This window comes from Notechis scutatus, chromosome 1, assembly GCF_049901735.1.
Source record: "Notechis scutatus isolate UNSWTSFEM ecotype Mainland chromosome 1, rNotScu1.2, whole genome shotgun sequence".
NCBI classification, from domain to species: Eukaryota; Metazoa; Chordata; class Lepidosauria; order Squamata; family Elapidae; genus Notechis; species Notechis scutatus.
The window spans coordinates 242,143,046-242,168,225 of NC_142009.1; the positions used below are offsets into that span (position 1 = coordinate 242,143,046).

Sequence of the window (25,180 nt, forward strand, 5' to 3'; positions counted from 1 at the left end):
ACTGCCTGCAAGTATGTCTCCTTCAAATATTAAGTATTTCTGTGCATTGACTGATTTTATAAGGAAACCATGACAAAAACTTGTCCTCTTGCATCTAGGTTCCTTAAGAACTTGAAATAGTTTATCTGCGTAAAAATTTAAACTTATCTCTAGAAGTACAAACAGAAACCAATAAAATGCTAGGAGACAGCATTAACAGAAATATTAAGTTCTACCCTGTGCCATACATTTAAAAAAATTAAATGAACAACCTTGGAGTTTATTAATACACATCTGTTAAAGTTTTTATTTCTGAAAGCAGCTCTTATGAAAATCAAAAGCAGTTCCTGAGTAACTGCAGTAAACAGTGTCTTTGTGTGTGTATGTGTGTGTGTGTGTTTGCCACTTTGCTTTTCTGATTTGGTTCCTTTAAACTCCTTTGTTTTCAAGTTTAACCTCTGTTCTTCCCAAAAGGTGCAAGCTCAGTCAGCATCATTTTAAAGAGTCCTTATGATGCTGACATCCCCTGCAATTTCTGTAAGATCTACACAGTTAGTAGTTGTGGTTCCTACAGCTATTGCAAATTTGTCCCCTGTTGGAAACACTGTGGTCTTCACGTTTTTTTCAACATACGTCGGGACTGCCATGTATGGAATTTATTGTAGGCTGTTTGGAGCATCTCTTCTATGTGATTTACCAACTGAAAAAAAAAATAGAAACTTTATTGCAAAAAGAAATGCTACTACTACAAAACAATGTGCCACAATGAATAAACAACATTAAAAAATATATAAAGGTAGAATGGAAGACTTTTTCCCACCAACTTATGATCTTACTATTTTAGTCATTTTAAGGTCAGATATTTTCACTGCCTAACAATTGCATATAAGGTGAAGATACTTCTTAAACTAGTAGGAAAGGGAACCATATTTATTTTCAACTTATATCAAACAACTCTCTCTTGAGAGACAACGGATAGATCAAAATCGCCCCCAGAGAATCTGCAGAAAACTACCCAATAAGTGGATACCAATTCGCTAAATTTAAGGATTTTACAAATGAAAGATAATTATTATATCAAATTATAATAATTATAGAAACGTTCCTATGACTCTGTAGAGATTATTCACTCCAGAAACATTTATTCAATTTTAAAAGCTTCCAAACCTATAAAGTCTAATTTAACTATTTTATTTTCTAATAACCAGTAAGATTGGCTGACTTATTTATGAACAAAGCAATTTACAAACTTATACATTTTAAGGAGGATAAAAGAATGGCCTTTTCTTACATTTGTGCTTAAATACTGCTTTCGAATTTTTTCTTGGAATGGGCAGAGTTTTGTAACTTGAAATCTTTCCAAATTACTCTGCATTTTTACAACCTGAAAGGAAATAGAAAATATTAACCATATGGTCTCTTTGGCTTAATCATACAATTCCTTCAAAAATAATATCTATGAATTGAACAGATACATAATATCTATAATATCTATGAATTGAACAGATACAAAAATAATATCTATGAATTGAACAGATACTTTAGTTAACTACCAAACAAAAACGGTGTTGTTCTATATACAGAATAAAAATGTCATGGTCTGAAAATTCCAGGTTGGTGAGTTGTGGTTCAGCCAAGTCAAAGCCTAGAAATCTTGGTGGTTCCATGTTTGGGGTGAGCGAAATCTGGAGAGGTCTTATATGGGGAATAGGGGAAGGCTGCTTCACCCTGTTCCCTTCTCTCTTTCCTGAATGGTCTAAGTACGCAATGCTACTTGAGCTTCCTGTTCTTCCCTTCCCATGTCTGCTTCCCCACCTTGTATGCTCAGTCAGCTTCCTCAACCTGTTTCCACACATTCTGCTTTCTCTAACATCCCTTCAATTGCTGTCTCTTTCAGTGATCTTTTTTTTCTTCTGCTCACCCTAGGACACCACTGCCTGCTTCAGGTCCATGTTGGGATGAAACATAACCCATGCATGTAATGTTTTGCCATACCTAATATTGCATTTGGCCTACATTGTATACACAGTCCAGGCTTTGTGCCCAATTAAGATATAGTAACTTCTATAACATATTGTATTCCAATTTCAAAATCTTTGCAATGTAAGCAGCGATAATAATAGCAACTAGAAAATGTGACCAAAAAGCTAAAAAATCAGTATTAAATTTATCCCAATACAAAGTTTCTCTTCAGCGCAAATAGTCATACATATCAATGTCCATGTACCCTGTAATTTTTTAAAAATATAATCATTATAAGGAGCATGTTTACTTTTAATTAATTGCTCCCGCTATGAAACACTAATTAATCTTAATGGAGATTCTTCTTACTTTTTCTTCCAGGAATGGTGTATTAACAGGAAAACAGGACCAGAAGTGTCGTAATAACTCTCCCACTGCAACATATAAGTGCTTCAGTTCAGACTGGACATCATTTGGCAACATCTCTATAATTAACATAAAGAAAGAAAGTACATAATCATAAAAGGTTTTTCATACGTAGTAACAAGATTTCAACAATTTTAGCTCTTAGGCCAACAGTGCCATTTACCATATATACTCGAGTATAAGTCGACCCAAATATAAGCCGAGGCAACCAATTTTACCACAAAAAAACTGGGAAAACTTATTGACTCGAGTATAAGCCGAGGGTGGGAAATGCAGCAGCTACTGGTAAATTTCAAAAATAAAAATAGATACCAATCAAAACTTTCACTAGGACAGTTGAGAATAAGTTTGATGTTCACAATTTCCTCTTTGAAAGAGACCAGTAAATAGGGAACAAGAAGATGAAGAAAAAGAAGTGTGTTTTTTCACACTTTTCACACTGCAGTGAACAAAAATGGTATCGTAGGAACAGGCTTATTCTCAGTCCAAAGGTTTTTTTGTGATTTCTTCCCTGATTTAAGGGAAATTTGGGAAACGATATCACTATCATGAAAGGTTTAATTGATTCACTAACCCAAAAGAAGATGATGATGACAGTGGGAGGCAGGAGTCACTCTCTCCCTTGCAAGAAAAAAGCAAGAGCCGTTCTTATGATCTCTCTCTCTCTCTCTCCCCGTAATACAGTCAAGCCCTTTCCAGCACGCGCGATCTGCCGCCGCAGCTTTGTACCTTGCAAATGCAAAATCCCGGGGTTTTTGCATTTGCAAGGTGCAAAGCGACGTGGGCGGATCGCGCATGCTGGAAAGGGCTTCACTGTATCTACGGGAGAGAGAGAGATCATAAGAACGGCTCTTGCTTTTTTTCGTGCAAGGGAGAGTGACCCCTGCCTCCCACTGTCATCAACATCTTCTTCTTTTGGGTTAGTGAATCAATTAATTTGGGAAATGATCTCACTATCATGAAAGTCAGTGTTCTCTGCCCGTGGGGCGTTTGGAAGGAAACGCCCCGCGGCATATCCACGAGCGTGTAAGGGGAATCAGAAATCCCCGCGTTCAATGCCTAGCACGCAGCTGTGAGCAAATACTGGGAAAACCTGATTGATCAGAAGGAAGGAGGCAAAAGAAGGAGGGGTGGTGGTGGACGGAGGTCCCACTGGTATTTGTGAAACACTTGGTCGGCAGCGCTTAAAGTCAACGTCCTGGCTCCCACCCACCCACCCACCCAAAGCCACGAAGTCCCCCCAATTGCGCAGCCCAGAATCGCCCTCCCCTCGGGGCAGCAACGACACCCAGTGTTTCCCGAGACAAGAAGCTCTGCCGTGCAATGAAAGCACCCTGGCTCTAGGCTCGCGGGCTCAGAAAACAACGCGAGCCGAGGTTGCTTCGGCTCCGCTCAGCTTGTTTCCTCAGCCCCAGCTGCTTTCAGTCCGCTCCGGAGGAGGAGGAAGAAACGAAGCTGAGCGGAGCCGAAGCAAGCTCGGCTCGCGTTGTTTTCTGAGCCTAGAGCTCAGAAAACAACGCGAGCCGCCGCCACCACCTCCCCCCTCCTCCGGAGCGGACTGAAAGCAGCTGGGGCTGAGGAAACGAAGCTGAGCGGAGCTGAAGCGACCTCGGCTCGCGTTGTTTTCTGAGCCTAGAGCTCAGAAAACAACGCGAGCCGCCGCCACCACCTCCTCCCCCTCCTCCCGAGCGGACTGAAAGTAGCTGGGGCTGAGGAACGAAGCTGAGCGGAGCCGAAGCGACCTCGGCTCGCGTTGTTTTCTGAGCCTAGAGCTCAGAAAACAACGCGAGCCGCCGCCACCACCTCCCCCCCCTCCTCCGGAGCGGACTGAAAGCAGCTGGGGCTGAGGAAACGAAGCTGAGCGGAGCCGAAGCGACCTCGGCTCGCGTTGTTTTCTGAGCCTAGAGCTCAGAAAACAACGCGAGCCGCCGCCACCACCTCCTCCCCCTCCTCCCGAGCGGACTGAAAGCAGCTGGGGCTGAGGAAACGAAGCTGAGCGGAGCCGAAGCGACCTCGGCTCGCGTTGTTTTCTGAGCCCGCGAGCCTAGAGCCAGGGCGCTTTCATTGCACAGCGGAGCTTCTTGTCTCGGGAAACAACGGGCGTCCTTGCTGCCCCCTGAGGGGAGGGCGATTCTGGGCTGCGCGATTGGGGGACTTCGTGGCTTTGAGTGGGTGGGTGGGTGCGAGGACGGAGTCCGTGAAGTGGGGCTTGCCTGCCCTTGCTGGCTGCCTCTGCTTCCTTAGGGGCGGGGAAGGGGGCTCATCTGGACCAAGGGTGAGTCTCCCCCTCAGTTTCCCCTGAAGGATCTTCCGTCGCTTTTGCCTTCTCCCTACATCTTCCCTCTGTTAAAATCCCCCCACACACACACTTATTTTTGGGCGGATAGATTTCGTGTCTGAGCATTCTCACATGGCGGTGGGTCTTTCCCCCCCCCTAAAAACAGTTAAAAAAAGAAAAAATATATCCTCATGCAAGAACTTTTCTGCTTCTGATTACCCCCATGCTTAAAAGTTGCAAAGGAAACACGGAAGCAGGGAAGCGGCTGCCCAGCTCCGGAGCTCCACATCATTTTTTTTCCAGAGTGGAATCTGACTCGAGTATAAGCCGAGGGGGGGGGGGGTTCAGCACAAAAAATGGGCTGAAAAACTCGGCTTATACTCGAGTATATACGGTAAGATCTTTGTTCCATAGACACTGAGATTCTTTCAGGTTACAAAAGCTTTTGATTCAAGCAAATGGTTTCCAATGGACGAAAGGGAAAGAAGGTGACCACCAGTTACTCTCAAATCTACTCTGTGGGATACATAGCAAGAATTGCAAGACAAAGAAAGGACTGGGCAAAACCCCCCACCAACCCCATCACCTAGAGGGGACCTTTCCGTGAGCAGAAAAAAAATTGTTGGATTTAAGTCCATATTGTGAACATCTTGATTGGTTATATGCCATATGAAGAGAAACTAGTCATGAAGTGGCTCTGAAATCATTTTGGGTATGCTGAAGTAAGTATGGAAGATTATGTGATAAGGAATGCTTGAAAATTTGAATTTGCTCTTAGTGCTGCAGATGAGAAACTGGAGGGATAACAAATTGTTTTAAATTCTGTCAACACTTAGACTAATGTTAGACTGTATAACGATGCATTTTAATTCTTATTTTACTCTTTCCAACCCAAGAAAATGTTTAAAGATACCACTTTAACAAATTTGGTATTCTGTTCATCACTCTGAGAGTGGAGCTACTTTTAAGAAGTTGGAAACACATTTCAGAAGTCCAGTTATGCATATTTTCCCAACCTTGCTTGAAGAGGCTGATTTATCAACTGCACTGACATGACCATCCAAGTTGATTTTGCAAACTGATTCTACAGGGTACACAGAGAGGAAGGGAGCCAAATAAGCCAAAACATCAAGTTCTTACGATTTATGGCTTGCTGTGTTCCACCCTGCATAAGTGCTCCTCCAGGTGACAGGGCTGTGATAGTACTACTGGCAGCACCACTTGAGAGAACCTGGAAGGATAATTTTTCCCCCAGTTAGTTTTGTAGTACAGCAAAACCAAAAAGGTTGACAATGGAGCTTGAATCATAAGGACTTAGCTGTAATCGCTATTATACCACTAAAGTGACAGCATTTTTTGTACCTATATATGCTAGAGTTAGAATACCTCATCTCTTAATTATTGCCAAGTTATTTTTCAATATAATCAATTAAAACATAAGGCACAGCTAAAATCCATCAAATTAAAGGCAAAAAATAATCAGTCTGATATCAGAACCTAGCCTGGTGCCTTAACCACTAGACCAAGCTGGCTTTCTGTAGTGAAACTTAGACTGTTATCAATAAAATATGTGCACTAATGGTGAGTAAATAAATAAGTAAAAATAGGTTATACATGTAACTACAGAAATCTCAACAGTAACAGTTCCTCTAGTTTGCAAGCCAAGTATACCATGCTTGTTGAAAATAATTCTGAAACTATTCCATTCCCTCCAGTCATGTATATAAATAAGCAGCTTCAAAGCAATACCCTATCTGCCAAAGAATAGGCCATTGAAGAATACCCTAAGGATGCTAGATACTCCATTTTGAGTACTTTTCTTTTAAAAGCAGGAACATTTATCCTACCTGAGTTAATTTGGGTACATAGCCTTCCATTTCTTCTCTAATACTACAGAAAGAATTAATAATATCATGGCTCGTTGCATATTGCTGTGACTGAATTGGTGTTGGACCATGGTAATACCTGTTGAATAGAAAATATTTTATAATTAACATTCTGGAAATATGAAAGTAATTTTCAGTTTTTTCAGTTTATTTTTTAAAACTTTAGTACCCTAAAAATGGGACAGATGATTCAGAAAACTATGGATATATTAGTTCATGATTGCCTGGCTCACAGAGGGTCGATTCATTGTTGACTGGTTCCTAGTGCTTTAGCATTGAGAAATAGTTTACTTCTGCAGGGTTTCTGTATACAGTACTGATAGATTCCACCTCTCAAGCCAATTTATGGGGAAAAATGGAAGCCTCTTCAATCTTCCTCTCTCTCATACCCTGCATGATGGTAGTTTCTTGAAAATGTGATGCAGGTCATTTGTGTCTCAACTCAGACAGGGTAGCAAAACTGCACTGATAATGATGAAACATCTATCATAAATCCCCTAATGGGCTGCTTAGAACTTGGATTTTCACCTGTCTTCACTAAATTGGTAGAGAAAATTATCTCCTTAAATTCATCTTTATACAGACAATGTAGTACAGGTAGTCCTCAACTTACAAGACTCCATTTAGTGATTGTTCGAAATTTACAATGGCACTGAAAAGAAGTGACTCATAATTGTTTTTCACACTCATGACTGTTGCAGCATCTTCATGGTCATATGATAAAAATTCAGATGCTTGGGAACTGACTCATATTTATGACAGTTGCAGTGTCTCAGGGTCGTGTGATCACCTTTTACGACCTTCTGACAATCAAACTCAATGGGGAAGCAACCGTGTTAACAACCATGTTACTAACTTAACAACTTAATAATTCACTTAATAACTGTGGCAAGAAAGATCGTAAAATGAGGGCAACCAAGAGATTGTGAGTTCTAATACCACTTTAACCTGGCTCAAAATTATGGAAACCTTTTCTGAAGGATCATTGCAATCGATAATAGTATGCTGTATTTAATTTCCATTCTTCTTCTGATACACAAATAGATAAATACACATAAGAAATTGGCTCCTCCACTGCAAGGTATCAAAGGTTATATAAAACTTTTATCATGAAAATTACTCAGATGTCAATCCTGTTTTTAGTGGGATATACTGCCCATTTTTATATAGGCAAGAAGATTTTTTACATATTTCTTTTTTCTTATGTGTTTCCTCCACTGCAAGCTATCAAAGGTTATATCAATTTTCACAAACAATATTTAGTGTAACATTATCATGACTCTTTTACATCCTATTTTGTTTGTTAAATTATAAATGTAAATACATGATCTTATTATTTTAAGGGTAGCAATTATAAGATAAAAATATGGTTTTCTTGTCACTGTTTCCTTTGAGATGCTCAAGACACCAATAAACACAACAAATTTTGCAAATAATATTTTATTAAAAATAACATAACAATGAACACAACATACCTATCTGATTTTTTTAGATTTAGTGCAATAGTTTTAATGCTGTTGTTGTGTTCTAAATCTTCATATTCAATAGATTCTTGCAGCTTTGCCTACAAAAGACGACATAATCAGGGCTCTGTAAAACCTAGCACAAGAAACAAGATTTGCATTATTAAAATAGGATAAATCTTTATAATATTCGTACCTTTTTTACTGGTGGCAGGAAGATATCTGAATCCCTCGAGTTTCCATCCATACTGCTGGTCTCATTATAGTGATCATTTTGTGCTTCTCTGAAAACAAAGAATTTACAATTGCTTTGTCTCTAAATACGTGAGACATGTTTAAGTAAACCTGCACAATGAATGAATAAAACCCATTCATTTCTGCATGAAGGCAGAAAAAAGCCTCTAAATGTATAATGGGAAAGTCTGGGTAAATGAAGAATTTCTTTTGCTCTAGTACTTTTTAAGCTTCATAGAATGCCATTCCAGAATATTCACTGACCCTGGGAAGAAGGGAGTGTGTCTGAAATGCCTCTATGCACATGCAAAACTGAACTATAACCCACTTAAAATGTTTTATATCCACAGGAGGAGATGGAAAATTAAAGCAGAAGAAAAATGTGTGGAAAGAACAAGAGCTATAAATTATCCTCCAACATTTACTCTAAAATTAACTCCGTAGCTCTCTTGGCCAAACATTGTGTTTCCTTTAAAGCAGGGGTCCTCAACCACCGGGCCGCGGACCGGTACCGGGTCGTGGAGCACTCTGTACCGGGCCACAAAGAATTTTTTTTTTAAAAAAATGGCAGCTTTCTTCGCCTTTGGTGAATGCTGCTGGGATCGGGGATCAAGGACACAAATGAAAGAAGGGGAGGGAGGAAGCAACCGAAGCCTGTCCTGCTCTCTGGCTCAGCGGCTTCGGTTTCCTCCCGCCTCGTTCCTCTCTCAGTCGCTCTCTGCTGCTCCACCAGCCCAGGAAGAAACTGCTTCAAAGAAGCCGGGGGTGGTGGTGGTGGTGGCTTTTCCTGTCGCCGCAGCTCCTCCGAGCGCCCGGTCACCCCCACCCAGCCCGCCGCGCCGTTCAATTCAGTGCCCGTTCTGCCTGCCTGCCTGCCTGCCTTCGTTAATGGTTGATTCGGAACAGCTTCGGCTGAGTAAAAGAGGCGAATAGTTATTATTCTCAGCCGAAGCTGCTCCCAAACAACCAGAAACTAAGGCAGGCAGGCAGGCAGAACGGAGCACTGGGTTGAACCGCGCGCGGGCGGGCGGGGTGGGGGTGAAACGGGCGCTTCGGAGGAGCTGCGGCGACAGGAAAAGCCACCCCCCCCGGCTTCTTTGAAGCAGTTTCTTCCTGGGCTGGTGGAGCAGCGAGAGAGCGACTGAGAGAGGAACGAGGCGGGAGGAAACCGAAGCCTCCCCCCCCCCGGTCCTTGAAAAAGTGTTTCTGCTTGAAACCGGTCCCTGGTACAAAAAAGGTTGGGGACCACTGCTTTAAAGAACATAACACACTTCACAGAGTTTTAATCAGTTTTGTATAATGCTTTAAAGAGTTACATTTCAAAGATCAAACAAAAATGATTTCCACTCTCGGATTCATATTTTAGCCAAAGTCATCGTTCAACTTATGCATAAGCATCTGTCTTATACATACTTAATTTGTACTTACATGCGTGCTACATTTCTGTCCCTAGCAAAATGTCAAATGAAAATACCAAGAAATCCAGAGCTAAACAATACTTGTCTGACAGCATGTGACATAGTTATCTTAGATATGATTAAGCAGATTTAGATCTACTTGGTGCCTGGATCAGCAAATGATTGGTCTGATTCGAATTAGACAAAGCAAAGAAAGACGGGGTTATGAATGCAATACTCTTTGTTTATAGTCTGTAAGTCATCAGGAATCATTTGATTGCAATGGGGTAAAATTGTTATATTTTCTGAGATATTTCCTATGTGATAGAATTGATATATGGAGGAATATTTATTAGAGAAAAATGATGCAGTTACACAAACCTCACACTGCAAATTGAAATGCTAAAGTTGAGCAATAGTTTTACTTTTATGATTTTCTGAATACTTTCCTAGGTTTAAAAAGTTTAAGCTTAGATAAAATCATTTTAATTAAAATATTATTTTAGTTATATTAGCAACATTGTAATAATCATATGGCAGGTTTTGAAAAAGGATGTCTTAGATGCTTATTCAATAAAAATAATTTTGCCAGTATATATACATGACTAAATACTAGGATTTTTTTTCCTCATTCCTTTCCTAGCACAGGATTCATCCTTTTGTTTGTGCTTTCAAATTTGCTCTGGAGAGTGTCCCTAATCTTCCATATTTGAGGGGTGTATATTTGAGAGGTGTTTGAAGAAGAGTCAATCAACAGAGATTTTCAAATGATAATGTAAGGTGTGAGCTGTTTTCCCCCAATTATATCATAATAAGTATGCCACAGCTTAAAACTACATTATTTGGTCATTGCTGCAGAGGATTCATGACAGTACAAAGGCAGAAAATTTCCAGCCTCCAAATTCTCATATCTAGATGTGTTCTGTGTTGAGACTTACGGTTTTCTGAGCCCAGCTGCAAGGACCATGGCACTATGATGATTAAAGCGCTTTATAATAGCTGCGTTGCTACTTTCCTTTATTGATTTTGTAGAGTTGGATGTGGATGGTGCCAAGGACACACCGTAACCCTGCCACGATGAAATAAGCAAACCCCAAAAGACATGTTGATTCATGATGGATGAAACAAATTAAAATATGGGCTGTACCCAAGTATACTTGGCAGTTTTCATAGGAATTCATTTTTTCTGCCTTCGAACAAAAATCAAGTTGAAACAATTTAAGTCTAACAATGTGAGCAGCACTATGTAAAAGGATGATTATGAAAACAAATCCAGTTGAAGGTTCCTATCCACACCTTTTCTATTTATTTGCAATTAAGCCGTTTTCTTAAGTGATATGTTATTATTATTATTCAAAATTGCTCAGTGGGAAATGTTTTTCTGAAGCTATCAAACTACTTTTAAACTAGCAAGATTAATTTAGATTTTGCAATAAAGTTAATGAGAAATGGGAAGATCAGTTCTTATAAAAATGAAATTTAAACCAATTTTGGTTTCACTTACAACTATGTATAACATTTTCTTTAGATCAGCAGTATGTTATAAATTTACCTAATCAGGGCCTTCTAACAACCAGTATCTTTTAAAGATCCATGCCTGAATAAGATGATGCACATTCAGATCAAAATCTAGCATATGTTGGAAAAGCCCAGAGAATTTCACTGCAAATTCTCCAATAAGCAACTGAGGCAATATCACCATCGAATGTAAATATAATTTGCATTTATTTTTGAGGATCCAAATAGATAAGGAAGGCTATCATTATGAAAGAAGAAGAAGGAGAAGCACCCAGCCGCCATCCCTGCCTGGCACCGGGCAGAGCATGAAGAGCTTCACCTGGGGCGCCCAGTGCAGCTGACAGGCAGGCCCTCCTGCCCGGCGGCAGAGCTCTCACCAAGGCAGCGAGCACCTCCCCGCTGGACCCTCCGCTCATCCCGCCAGGGCCGCGCCAGAGCCGTGCGGGCTGGGCAGAGCCGGGAAAGCAAGCCACGGGTGCGCGCCCGCCTGCCAAGCAAAAGAGCCGGGTCGACCTGAGCTTGGCTTCCTTCCCAAGTCCCTCCAGCGCGAACCCGAAGGGGCCACTGAGAGAGGCCGCCCGAGGCAGTGATAGCGGCCACCCATCCATGGACAGGAATGCAAAGTGACGGCCTGCACCGTGTCCTCCTCCGAGCTGAGCCCTGCCGAGTCAGCGCCTCTGCCTGATGCCCGTTCCGTTGCAGCGTTTGGAGCTGCCGGCGCATTTGGAGATGCACGGGGACAGGCTGGGTAAGGGGTTGAAAGGACGGGTGGCTCGGGCTCTCTCTGACGGCCAGGGAACCAGCGCTGCCATCACCTCGCCTCCCTGTCCGTGAACGGGTGGGCGCTATCACTGCCTCGGCAGCCTCTCCCGGTGGCCCCTTCGGGTTTGCGCTGGAGGGACTTGGGAAGGAAGCCAAGCTCAGGTCGGCCTGGCTCTTTTGCTTGGCAGGCGGGCGCGCACTCGCGGCTCGCTTTCCTGGCTCTGGCCAGCCCATACGGCTCTGGCGCGGCCCTGGCGGGATGAGCGGAGGGTCCAGCAGGGAGGCGCTCGCTGCCTTGGTAAGAGCTCTGCTGCCGGGAAGGAGGGCCCACCTGTCAGCTGCGCTGGGCACCCCAGGCGAAGCTCTTCATGCTCTGCCCGGCGCCAGGCAGGGGTGGTGGCTGGGCACTTCTCCCGAGGTGGACCGATCCTGCGATGTGGCCCCAGGAGATTCGCCTCCCCACATGGGGTTGGGCTGCCCTCTAGGGCAGGGGAGGCTTTGTTGTAGTAGGGCGTCGTTTTTAAAATAACTGGCTTTACCTTCGAAGGCAAAGGGAAGGCGGCGACAGGAGCGTCTGAAGCTGAGTGTCTCCGCCGGGCTCCGGTTGCAGGGAGGAGCCCTTGCTGGCCACACATGGCTGCGCCAAACGCCGCGGCATTGCTCTAAACGCCGTGGCAGCAAGGGAGAAGGGAAAGCAACGGTGGCGGAAGGTCTCCCGATACAAAGTGCCCCATCAACGCCGAGGTCAACATCCAAGCTGTCGCTGCCCACCCACCCAAGGTTGCAAGGGGGGAGAATTAAGTCACCCCCGAAAAGACGGCCTAGCCATTTTTTCGGGGGTCAAAAAAAAATAAGGCCCGGCCTTATTTTGTGAGAAACACGGTAGAATTTATTTATATTTTCAAATCTCTTCTACTTACTTCATCCAATGATTTATCTTCCAAGGCAGTTAAATCTAATAAAGGATTTTTCACTCCTTGACAGACCATTGCTTTTAACCCTACAAAAGAATGAACCAAATTTAAGTTGGGTCAAATATGTAAGGATAAACTATTCCAAAGCCTTAAGAACCACAGGACATTACCTTATTCCAACATATATTTTTCACCATCTAGCTTAATAATAGTTAGGAAATGGTTCTGTCATAGTATTAGTATTCATGGAATGCTATTATTCATGGAATACTATTTCATAATGACTGATTATATTATACTGTAGTTAACATTAAATACTGAAGAGAATCCACTGGTGGTTTACTGTGTGATGGAAATGGTTCTGTTCATGGCAACACCAGTGATTTTTCCTCACGCCTGCATCCCAGCTCTCACATGAAACAATCAACTGCGAATAACCAAGAATAGAAGATTCTAATATTCTCCACCCAGATCTGTGAGAGAGTGGAAGCAGCAATATGCTATTCTCACCATGACAGACTATAGTCCATCATACATGCAAACTGGACCAGAGTCTTTTGTAGAGAAGTCTAGTAATTAGTGCATTAGGTTAGAAACCAAGAGATTGTGAGTTCTAATGCCACCTTAACCATAACAGCTATCTGGGTTACTTTGGGCCAATCGCTCTCTTTGATTCCAACCTACCTCTCAGGGTTATTGTGGGAAAATAAGAGCAATAAGGGGCATTAGGTATGTTTGCCATTTTGAGTTATTTATGAAATAAAGAAGATGGGGAATAAATATATACTTGCATACATTTTAGAGTTTCTCTCCTTTTAGACTAATTTGTAAGTCGGCCAAGTTTACTTTATTACACATAACACAGTTAAGACACTCCAAAATGACTTTATATTCCTGACTGATCCATTGTTTTCCTACAGATTAGCACTTTCTGACTCAAAATTATTGAAACCTTTTCTGAAGGAGGTTGCAATGATTATTGTATGCTGTCCTTAATTTCCATTCTTATGACACACAAATAGATAAACACACATAAGACAAAAGAAATATCCTTGCCTATATAAAAATGGGCAGGGAATCCCACTAAAAACAGGATTTACATCTGAGTAATTTTCATTATAACACCAAACTCCTGATGACTTCATAGGACTTACTCACTTTCTTCCAAAGAAGCTATGCATAAGTATTTCTAAAGTCTCATACTACATATAGTTTAGTTCTTTTAAAATTAATACAGTTGGCTATAAATAGCACAATGCTCGTATACATACCCTTTTCATCCATTTTGGCACATTCTGCAAAAAGGTCCTTTGATCCTGCATTCAATCTATCTCTATGGAAATAGTGAGACTGGAAGAAACGTGTCCAGAATTCTTTTTCTGTCATATTGTGTGGAACGTTTTCTGCATATTTAAGTTTTACTATAATAAACATAAAAAATAAGATAATAGTTATCATATAATCACAAACTCATTATCAATTTAAGATATTGAATTTCAGATGAATAAGTACATCGAATAAAAGAGCATTCAGCATGCAATAAAAAGGATTTTAGATTGTTCCCTGACACAATTATGGTACTTTATCCCACATAAAGACACTGAGTATTTCAGCACTGAAAATCAAGAGTCTTCAGTTTAAGGGGTAGACAGGTTCTTTTTTTCTAACATTTACTACTACCCTCTGCTCAAAATGCAGAATGACATCATCATCCCTGTACATCATACCAGCAACATTCATTATCTTACACATCTACAGTGCCTGTTGAGCATATGGCTTGGGTAGGTTGCTTCTTGGCCTGATCATTCCAGGATCTTTCCCAATGAGGTTGTCTGTGATATGGTGGGAGTTTATCAAACATGGCAAAAAAATCCCACAACAGGCAAGCAATGAATAAACTGTGTTGCCAGGAAGTCTCTATCCAGGATAGAGAATTTCCACTACTGAACCCTTCTTCCAAACTTCAACCGTTTGTGGTGCTTCTACATTCTGCCTAATAATGGTGTGGCAATACAACTCAAAAAGACTCCATCTATGTCTTTGAAAGCATTGACCAGGAAGCCCCACAACGAAACAGAATAAAATTACTCTGGATTAATTGTTGGTCTCCATTTCCATATACACCTGCACACTTGCCAAATGAATGATTCAGCTGATATAAAAGATCAAGTGGGAGGTATTTCCTTGTAAAAAGATCATATTACTCATTAGGTATGCATCGATCTGTATTTCAAGTGGGGAAAGCGAGCTTAAGACTAGACAGCTTTTAAAGGATTTGTTGATAAAGGCAGAGAGGGCATACTCATACTTTCAATTAATTTTCTCTCTTTGAATTCACATCTCTATACAGCCTCGTTTTTATTATGGGAATTTTAAAGTATTATTAAGCATACCTTTAGCACAAATTTACATGGTATAGTAGTTTAGAGGGATCCATATATATCCTAGTGATATAAAGAACATGGCATAATTGGCATATTTAATTGAAGGGATAATACTTTCAAATAACATTTAAAGTTCAGAAGAAAAGTGGAGTATATGTGTAACAGGAATATTACAAATGTGTATATTACATTATATAAGTTTACCTGCTGGATAAGTCCGAAATATTGATTCAATGATATCTGAAGTCAAATTATACCTTAGTCCATTGCATCCATCTGTTTGAGGTCTAACATCAGCCTACAACATAAAAATATCTTCAAAATGGTTGCCCAAACCTTTTTTTTAGTTTTCGAATATTTTAACAAAAAAGGAGAAAATACAAGAAAAAAATAAAGTGAGATTTATAAAAAAACCCAGTTCAACCCAATTTTTAAATGAGCACAAAGAATCATATTGTCCAGTCTTTCCATCGCATTACTGAAGGGTAAATTCAAAAGTTAACAATACATATATTTTGTCAAGCCACATTTTGATACTGATACACAATTGTCTTTCCAAGAATATGTATATATATTTTTTAACATTCTAACCACTAAGACCCAAAGTTCTTTACAAACAAAGTATGTATGTTTGGAATATGGTTTAATAATACATTAACACAATTAAGTCTTAACTTTTTTCCTTAAAACCTGGCTCGCCATATTAAGAATGTTCAATCAATATAGAGAAACTATAAGACCTGACTGAATCATGCAGATAAATATGCTTCCAAATCTACTGGATCAACAGCATAGGAACACAAACAACCGTTTTTTAAATATCTGTTAAGAGTCTAATCAACTCCAATAAATATATTTGTTTGAGGTGAATGAGTGAGACTCTCTTGTTGCTACCTTAAGGAGCCTTGGTTTGTCTACTGCCTTCATCTTGCTCTACAGACTTTTTTTGTCAGATGGTTTTGGAAGGTGTGACATTGTATGGCAGTTGCTTGGATGGTTTTTAATTATCTATCCCATCCCTTTCTGCTGTTGCTTCCTACTTCCTACTTAGTGGGGATGACTGAGACTCTGCTTCTATTTACTTCAATTGTTGATCAAGTGGAATTGTTAGTATACAGGTTATCCTTGAGCTATAACCAAAATTGGATCTGGAATTTTGGTTGTTAATCGATGTGGTTGTTAAGCAAGTCACCATGTGACTTGATGATATTAAAATTATTTCTACTATGGCCACTAAGCAAATCAAAGTTTTCCCAATTGATTTTGCTTGTCAGAAGATGGTTTGGGAAAGTTGCAAATCATAATCACATGACCACAAGATGCTGCAACCTTTGTAAATGTGAACTGGTTCCTAAGCTCACAAATTACAATCACATGACCACAGGATGGTAGTAGGGCAACAACTGTAACTTTGAGGAAGTATTGTCAGTTTTTCATCACTTTTGTTATTTCAAACCATCATTAAATGGTTATAAATCAAGGACTATCTGCATTACCATTTAAAAACTGTATACGATATTCAACATGCTAGGGGGTTCCAATTAAAAAAAAAGAATTCGCATTTTTAAGTAAAACATTCATTCAGCAGGTATTATGCTAGATATATTCTTCCTGTAAACTCCCAGAGGTTTTCAAGTATTACTAACAAGGTGATCTAAGATGGAAATCCCATTTTCAACTCATACTTACCAAAAGGTACAAGTTGAATTAAAAATAAAATCAATGATTGAAGAGATATAGGAATCTGCATTTCTCCTATTAAAAAAACCAAACAAATCAAATGAACATACCAGAAAAGCAGCAGAAATGCCAACATCTTGCTTGTTAGGTGCTGCAGAATTATCCGAAGCATTCAGATTTAAACGGTTGGCCCAGAATTCCTCAGCACTAATCACCTGACTTACAACAAGGTCTTTATAAAGCTGAAACAAAACAGGGTCTTCTTGCAACATTCTGTGAAGAAGATATTTAAATCTTATTGTTAAGCTTATTAGGCATTAAGTAGTAGAGTTTATCAAAGAAAGAATCAAATGGTCATACCTAATGTACATTAAGAAAGCTTCTGTTGTACAATGAGATTTTCCAGGCCTTTCATTTACTTTGTACACCTGAGCACTGTTCTTCTCATACTAAGATGACTGAAGCAAAAGGGACAATAAAAACTTGGGGCAACTAACTTTAACTGTCAGCTCTGATATATATACAATGTAGATGGAAAAAATGAAGACTTCCATCCAAGTCTCTAAAAATAAAAGCATTTTACATTACTCAGGTTTCCTATACATGTAGAAAAATCCTAAAGATACCAGCTAAGAAAGAAATGAATGGAAGAATCAAAACAAGTAATAGGATTATATAAGCCATCCTAGGTCCAAAAATATGTCTTGATTAGGAAGTCATTAAGTTACAGATAAAAGGATAAGAAACAAGCACATATTTCAAGGAAGTATCATATGGTATCTAAATAAATTCATAATTTTCCCATATAAGAAGTATTTTTGTGCAATTCTACAAAAATACGTTGCAATAAATTTAAGGGTGTTTGCTACTCTACTTTATTATATTGCTACCAACCAACCAGAAAGTTTATTTTATCAATTCTTCAGAATGATAAATTCAGGAAAAATAGTTTGAGCCATAGAAAAAATGGACCTCAGTGTAGTATTGATGCCCTCATACGCACTATAATATTTTATTTTGCAAACTCATTCAGGTTTACAACTGATTGTACGACTTTCAGGTTTTTACTAAGATAGTGGAAAAATACATTCTATCTTTAACAAAAGACGATATAAATACTTCCAATAGCAAAAAATGTAGATACATTGAAAAAAATTAGGGTTGTATTTTAGCTGGCACAGCAGCTCCAACCAGTCTTTATTACTATTGCTTAATATTAACAGATTACCCCAAATAGTTTATTTTTAATTGAAGGCTCTTACCGGTTTTTTTCCTCTAGTTCCTTATTGGCTTTCCTCTTGAACTTTGGTAGCAGCTGTTGAAGAAGATCTTTAACTGCATCACGTTCTTTTACTGCTGTACTTTCATTAGAAAAATGGAAGTTAGTTGTGTCTCCTGCATGCAATACCAACTGAAGCTGAATCTTAGCTTTTCCTTCAGGACTGATTTTCTGACCTATATTAAAAAGAACACGTATTATGTAACATCAAATAGTTTATTAATCTGCCTTAAAGAAACCGCCTTACAAATTGCTCCCATTTTTACTGTAAAATTAGTTTTTATGAAAACAGCACTTAATTTCCTGAATGTCATCCTAAACACTTATTAAACTACAACATAAATCATATTACGTATTTCAATTAATATAACCCATAATCAAGCCTGGCCAACTCTTCTATGAAACCGCTACTCTTTAAAGAGCAGCATATCAATCCTTGTTTTTAATGCACATACACATTAGGCTTATATATTACTAAGTTACAGCCTTTCTCTAGAATATACAGCATTTTCCTAACCAGAGGTGAGCAGCTTAGAGGTCGCATAAGTCCCAAATTTCTATATATTTATTTGATTTTGATCCCACTCTTATTTTTTTGCAGTCATTAGAGCTCCTAGAAAATGGCATTGCTTCTGGAATAAGCAAGCCATACATAAATTGAACAATGGCACCATTCACTGATGTGTCATTATAACGCCATTGCTCGATCCACTGAGGCTCAACTATTTTGAAATGGTAACTTTCAGAAGTGCAGCTCGCAGTCTTTCTTCTAGAGCCCTAATGACTGAGTTTTTTAGTTAGTCATCCAGTTACAAATCAAAAAGGCATTTTTTTTTTGCTATAGAAGAATGATAAACAGCAATGAAAAAAAAAAAATAGAATTTAACTTTAAAAAACAGTAACCATGAATAGTACATGTCACTGACATAACAAAAAATTATAGCAAAAATAACCAATGTAATGAACAATGTACGCGGAATGGTATTTTTTTTACAAAGGATGTCCTGGAGAATGAAACGTCAACAAAATTATATACATTTTAATTTAGTGCTACATATTAATAAAATGAAAAGTAAGCATGAAAAGGAGTCTGTTCTGTTCTTATTTAGAAAAAGCAAGTGTATATTCATCTCTTCCTGAATTTCTTAAAATACTATTGGGGTTGACAAAATACAAATGGGGTTGGCTTTGTTTTATGGCAATGTATGATGCAGAAAGCTTGTTATGTATACCAGGAATCCCCAACCCCCAGGCTGGGGACCACTACCGGCTGTGGTCTGTTTGGAACTGGGCTTGCACTCACAAAGTTCCATTCTGTGCCATTCTCATAGAACCATCCCACTTCCCCCCCGTACTGAGCCACCAAGTCAGAAAAGTTGGAGACCATTGATGTATACCATCTTGAGCCGTAGAAAGACAGAATATAAATCTTACTAAATAAAAACAAACTTGCTCCCCAATTAATGTAACTGAAAATCTCAATATTTAGAAAATAAAGACAAAGAAACCCCCAGATGTTTTCACTTACATTTTATATCTGCATACATATGGCTGATAGTGAACCGGTCTTTGCCCTCAGGTGCCCAAGCTATTCTTTCAGCCATGAGATAAAGAGCACCGTCCTGTTTCTTTTGACGCACTTTCTTCACTATTAATAACACTTCTTCAGATGATGTTGTCATGATGACTATAAGATATTGAATTAAAATAATCTTGTTATTTGATTTTCATAGCTAAGTATTCAAATATATACTGTGAATTTATACTACTGGTTGCTATTAGTGCATATCATTAAAAAATTAAGAGTACAGTAAATATTCCCTCATTTCCATAATTGGAAACATTACAAACAGGCATGATATTCCGCTCTGAAAAAAAATCGGGGCCGGCCAAAGAGACCCCCCGCCACGCGCCCGGGAGCGCCCGCTGCTTTCCCTCGCCAGGGCTGGGCGGCGTGTTGCACGGAGGCTGGTCTGTGGCTGGCCCAGCTCCCTTTTCCTGCCGCTCAGCGGCCTCCGCCGCACCGCCCGGGCTCCGCTCAGGTATCCGGCTGGGGCTGTCAGGAGTTGCTACCGCCGGCGCAGCTCACGCGGCTCCAGTCCCGCATTGCCTCGGGAAGGAAAGGCAAAACCAGGAGCCGCTGCTGCCGTTGCAAAGCGCCACCGCGGCTCTTCCTTTTTGCCTTTCCCTTCCTGAGGCAACGTGGGACTGGAGCCGCGCAGAGCCGTGCCAGCAACTCCTGACTCGGGGCCTCCGAGGGGAGGGGAAGGAGGAGATGAAGTGGTGGGGGAAAGGAGGGGCGATTCCCAAAAAATCGAATTCGATTTTAATTGGAAGAATATCATGCCTGATTACAAATCACACTAAGTTATAAGGAGGTTTGTTTGCTTTTGGCTTAAGAAGCCATGACTTTGTATTAGGTGTAAATCTAGCTACCAATGTCAGAAACCACTAACAGTGATATTTTATATTTAATTTGATTTGCATGACTTTGTAAATATTTGGATTATACAGGATCTCATAAGAATGTTTAAAGTACCACAGCATAATTTATTGAGCTTTTCTATTGGATATATACAATTATTACAGGAGTTCCAATCTTCTCTTAATTTTAGATATTACTCTGACACATTGTATTGTTAGAGGATTTAAGAGAACAGATACTGCATCTGTTGTGATGAAACTGCAGATGTCAAGTACCACATTTGCATAAATGCTGAAAATATTACATTTAGAATAAAGATCTAAAGGCATAGATTCCCCTACTTTCCCCCACATCATCATATATATATGTTTTAAAGAAACCACAATTTTTTTATGATAGTAAATGCTTCCATTCATAGAAGAGATAATAGTCTCTTTCCACGTGCGGTTGATTCTCAAAATCTGTTCTCAAAAGTGTATTTCAGAGCAGAACACAATGGGGGCACATGGAGATAGTAGTCGCAAGAACAGCATGAAATATGTATGCATCTGGGTATTATTAATTTAACATATTGGACTACATCCAACAATACATGGGTCACTAAGACAATGGGAGATTATCATTAGATTTAAACCAAAGCAATGTGCTTTTAGTACCTAACTTTTTAAATACATCAAAATACACACATTCAAAAAATATTATGACCTATAATTAAGACAAAGAAAGTCTAACATGTAATTGATTCATAAATAAACATAGTCTTAAACATAACATAGGCCCAAACATTTCTAAATATTTCAAAAAATAATTTTTTGCTACCAGGTAGATTGTTCCAAAACCTTTATCTGACAAATGTAAAACCTAGAAGTGAGATTATATGAATACATATTTATGTAAGAAATGCAATTCTCCTTTCCCACTATAACTCCTACTCAAAATATTCCACACAAGGCCATCAACTATGTGGAGCACACTGGAAGCTGAACAAAAATTAGGAAAGCCAAATCTATTGAATGTTACAATTGGCTTGTACGTATATTTGGCCGTATTTAACAGTTGTAAAAGGAGAAGAAAACATAGAGCTAATTGTTCCTTCCCCTTTATCTTTCCAGGATTCTCAAAACAAAAACAAAAAAAGCACATACACACACACACTAAACCTCACCACCTGGCTGTTGTGGGAGGGAGAGTGCACAAAATTGGGTGGCACACTGTGTATCAGGGGTGTCAAACTTGCATCCCAGATGGATCACATGCTGGGCCCGCCCAGTTTAGCAAAGGGGAAAAAGTCCCAATATGTCACATGATGCCGCAAGTTTGACACCCCTGCTTTATATGAACTTCAATGGATATATTCAGCTTAATTTCATTAGCTTTATCATTCCCCATTTGAAAAACAGACCAGCAACTTTCTCATTTGAACCTGACCATTATATGCAAAGAACTAGATTGCTAATTACAGATTAAAATCTGTCTGTACAAACTGAGTTGAAGAGAATTTATAAAGCTGTTTCTGAAACTGGTACTTTCATGTTAAGTTCTAATCACTATTGTATACACAATGAAATCTACCCATGTCCATTATAGCCTGCAAACTACATGAAGAACAGTTGGTTTTAGGAAAGGTATCAAATTAATTCCACTTACTTGCAGGAAACTACTTTTTAGTGTGGAACAAGGACATAATTTTTTACTATGAGTTCCCTCAAATTCTGCTAAGTAATTCTGAACATTTTGAAGTTGTAGAACAATCTTCTTCAATCTTTTTTGAAGTTCAACTTTAGGTTCCACAAAAAGTTATTGGGGATTCTACAAGAAACTGTGATCAAAGCAACAAAAATCATAGCTTTGAGTACTTCATGCCTCATTTATTCTATTTCACAGCTATTCAATATTGGGGCACAGAAGCCTACACTATTATATAGAATGATGAGAATTTTTTATATGCCATTCTCAAGTGCCAGCCTGCCACTGTGCTATTGATATGAACACTGTAAATCCTGTGTAGGCCAGAAATGAATTTTAGTGTGATGTTTCACTTTTTTTGCTACTTTTATTTGGTATCTAAAAATTTAAGGATTTGTGCAAAGAAAAAAGATAGAAAACGGCTACTCTAAAGGGAGATATAGATATATAATACATTTTGTGCAGATTTTCTCAAAGGAGACCCCAATACCAGAAAAATACATGCTCTTGCTGTCATTGTCATGTGAGAAACTCTTCATGCATAGACAGTCCAAACAATTTATGCTTACCTTCTGAAACAATCATATATATCCATGTTGTTTTAAATGTATTTATACAAGACTATTTTTAAGTGGGAATATTCATACAAGGCATTCTTCCAGTACTCATTTACAACAGCATATGCTGTCTCTGAGTCAGAATAGTGGAAGTAGAATTTTGTATGCCACTAAAATATGCAGAGTTGTATTTTCTTTCTGATACCAGATGAAGAAACATTTATCCAAAGAAGGGGCTAATGCAGGAGTAATGTTTCAAACATCTTTATAATTGCTTTTACTTTCTATATTGTTTTATTGTATCTTGTATAATTTGTATCAAATGTTTCACTGTTTGAATTTTACTATAATTTGCTTTGAGATTTTAAATGAGAAGAGGCATTTAAATGGAAGTGGCATTTAAAGATAGATTTAAGTAAATGAATAGTACATAACTTCTAATTGTAATAATATATTCATTTTTGGATCTATATTAACTACACAACCACAAAATTTGCAAAGATGAATTAATGCAATATATTTTATTTCATAGCAATTTATCAGGGAGCAAAAATTACTGCAGATATTTTCTGCTATAAGTAAATGATTTACAAATTCTTGAGAAAAAAATTGATGTTCTATCATCTCCATAATATATCCAAGAAAATTCCTTCCCAGTCCAGTAAAAGCACACATCCTATTTACTTTGTAGCATTTTTCTTCTCCAGTAATCCTTTACTCAAACTTTACAGCTAAACAGACTCCTCATACACTAAACAAAATCTGGAGATCCTTAACTGCTCTGAATTAAACAATCCTGTAACACAGCAGCCAAACATATTTTTAAACCAAGTATAGATAGAATTGTCATTTTAAAAGAATGTATTACTAGCAAGGAGAGTCAGTGCTCTAAGTTCATAAAGTGTATTAGTTAATCACAGTTTATAAAGCAATAGTTATAAAATGCATTGTTATAAACAGTCTTAGCGTGATTATGTTTCTGTTTACATTTTTCTCCATGGTGCAAACCCTATTATCTAATTCGAGATCCATTTTAAGTCAGCGGGAAAAAAAAACAAAAAACCCCACTCCTATTTCTTACAATCGCGCCAGCAAAATTACTAAGCAAATTCTTTCCTTGCTCTTACCGAAGCAATTCCGGACAACAAAGACTTGATTATACCTCTTCCTCAAGGATCAGATAAAGAAAGAGAATCCAGGACAAAAAAAAAAAAAGGAATAAACTTGTATTTCATGAAGACCTCATTTCCCATTAAAGGGGAGGAAAATAAATGTACTCCACTTAGAAACATTCGGCGAGGTAATGAAAATGAAAATATTTTTCGTTAAGAGCAGGGTGAATTTGACAAACACGCTCCCTCCTACATTAACCGCATCGCCACCTGCCTGTAACGTTCACAGTGCCCGATCACGCAAAAGAAGAACCAGGAAGGAAGAGTAACTCTAACATGAAAGGCCAACTTACTTCACTCCCTCGCCCCCCCCCCCCCCCTCCTTAACCTTCAATGCTGGGAGAAAGCGAGGTGGGCCCCAAACCAGGAACCGTTCAAAGAAGTCCTATCAACCTACCGTTAGGGCGACAATAACCGTGTTTGCGGTCTCGCCCCCCACCCGCCCGGCTCTTCCTTTTCGGCTCGCCTCACCGACCCCCTCCCCAAGCTTCAAAAAAAAAAGGAAAAAAAGGGAGTCTAAGCCTTCACGCCGTTCCCTTCACGGCTTGTTGGAAAAGTCAGCGGCCGCCGCCGCCGCCACCGCCTCCTCCTCCACCACCACCACCACCGGGGCCATGGGGCGGCCAGGAGCACGGCGAAGGAGCACGTGACCGGAAGCCGCCCCGCTCACGCACGACAGGAAGGGCACATCACGTGAGGGGCCGGCGCCGCCATGATACTCACCCTGTCACGTGACAGCACCTGTCGCTCCCCAGGCCTCTTTTCTGGTCACGTAACGGTCTCTTCGCATCTCCGCCGCCATGACAGCCTTCCGGAAAAAAAACAAAAAACAAAACACACACACACACACAAACACAAAAAAAACCACGGGTTGGGACGGGTGACCATAGAGTTAACGCCGCGGTCGCTCCCGCCTCATTCCTTACGAGCCTTTTTGTGGGGGGAGGGCGAGGGCGGCGAGTCCCGTAAAATGGATGCCTTTCCTTGCTTTTCTTCCCAAACCTCTTCCTCCTCCGGGTACATCGGATGGGTCCGTTCTCGGTTGCCGGCGCCTCACTGAGTGGGGGAGGGGGATCCTGCCCGAGCCAGGGTTCGAAGAGGGGGGGAAGGAAAGCAGCGAGGGGAGGGGCAAACGTGCGGCGATCACGTGACGCGAGAAGGGGGGGGCGCCGCGAAAT

General features: G+C 39.7%; 1 protein-coding gene across 4 annotated transcripts; it reads right to left on the reverse strand.

Annotated features, from left to right (window-relative positions):
* Window positions 1-258: 258 nt before the first annotated feature.
* On the reverse strand, window positions 259-25,162 carry GTF2H1 (general transcription factor IIH subunit 1). 4 transcript variants are annotated; one of them, XM_087951119.1, is made up of 15 exons: window positions 24,726-25,162; window positions 19,691-19,849; window positions 18,146-18,338; window positions 16,994-17,156; window positions 15,408-15,501; window positions 14,091-14,240; window positions 12,826-12,905; window positions 10,564-10,694; window positions 8,191-8,278; window positions 8,007-8,095; window positions 6,493-6,610; window positions 5,786-5,876; window positions 2,311-2,426; window positions 1,271-1,363; window positions 259-679 (listed from the first exon to the last, which is right to left on the reverse strand). In XM_087951119.1, exons 2-15 carry the CDS (start codon window positions 19,842-19,844, stop codon window positions 593-595), a joined length of 1,647 nt encoding a protein of 548 aa, XP_087807245.1. In that variant the 5' UTR covers window positions 19,845-19,849; window positions 24,726-25,162; the 3' UTR covers window positions 259-592. The 4 variants fall into 4 exon arrangements, with proteins under 4 accessions (XP_087807245.1, XP_087807230.1, XP_087807235.1 ...); XM_087951104.1 differs by having other exon boundaries at window positions 24,929-25,115; XM_087951109.1 differs by having other exon boundaries at window positions 24,400-24,735.
* Window positions 25,163-25,180: the final 18 nt, after the last annotated feature.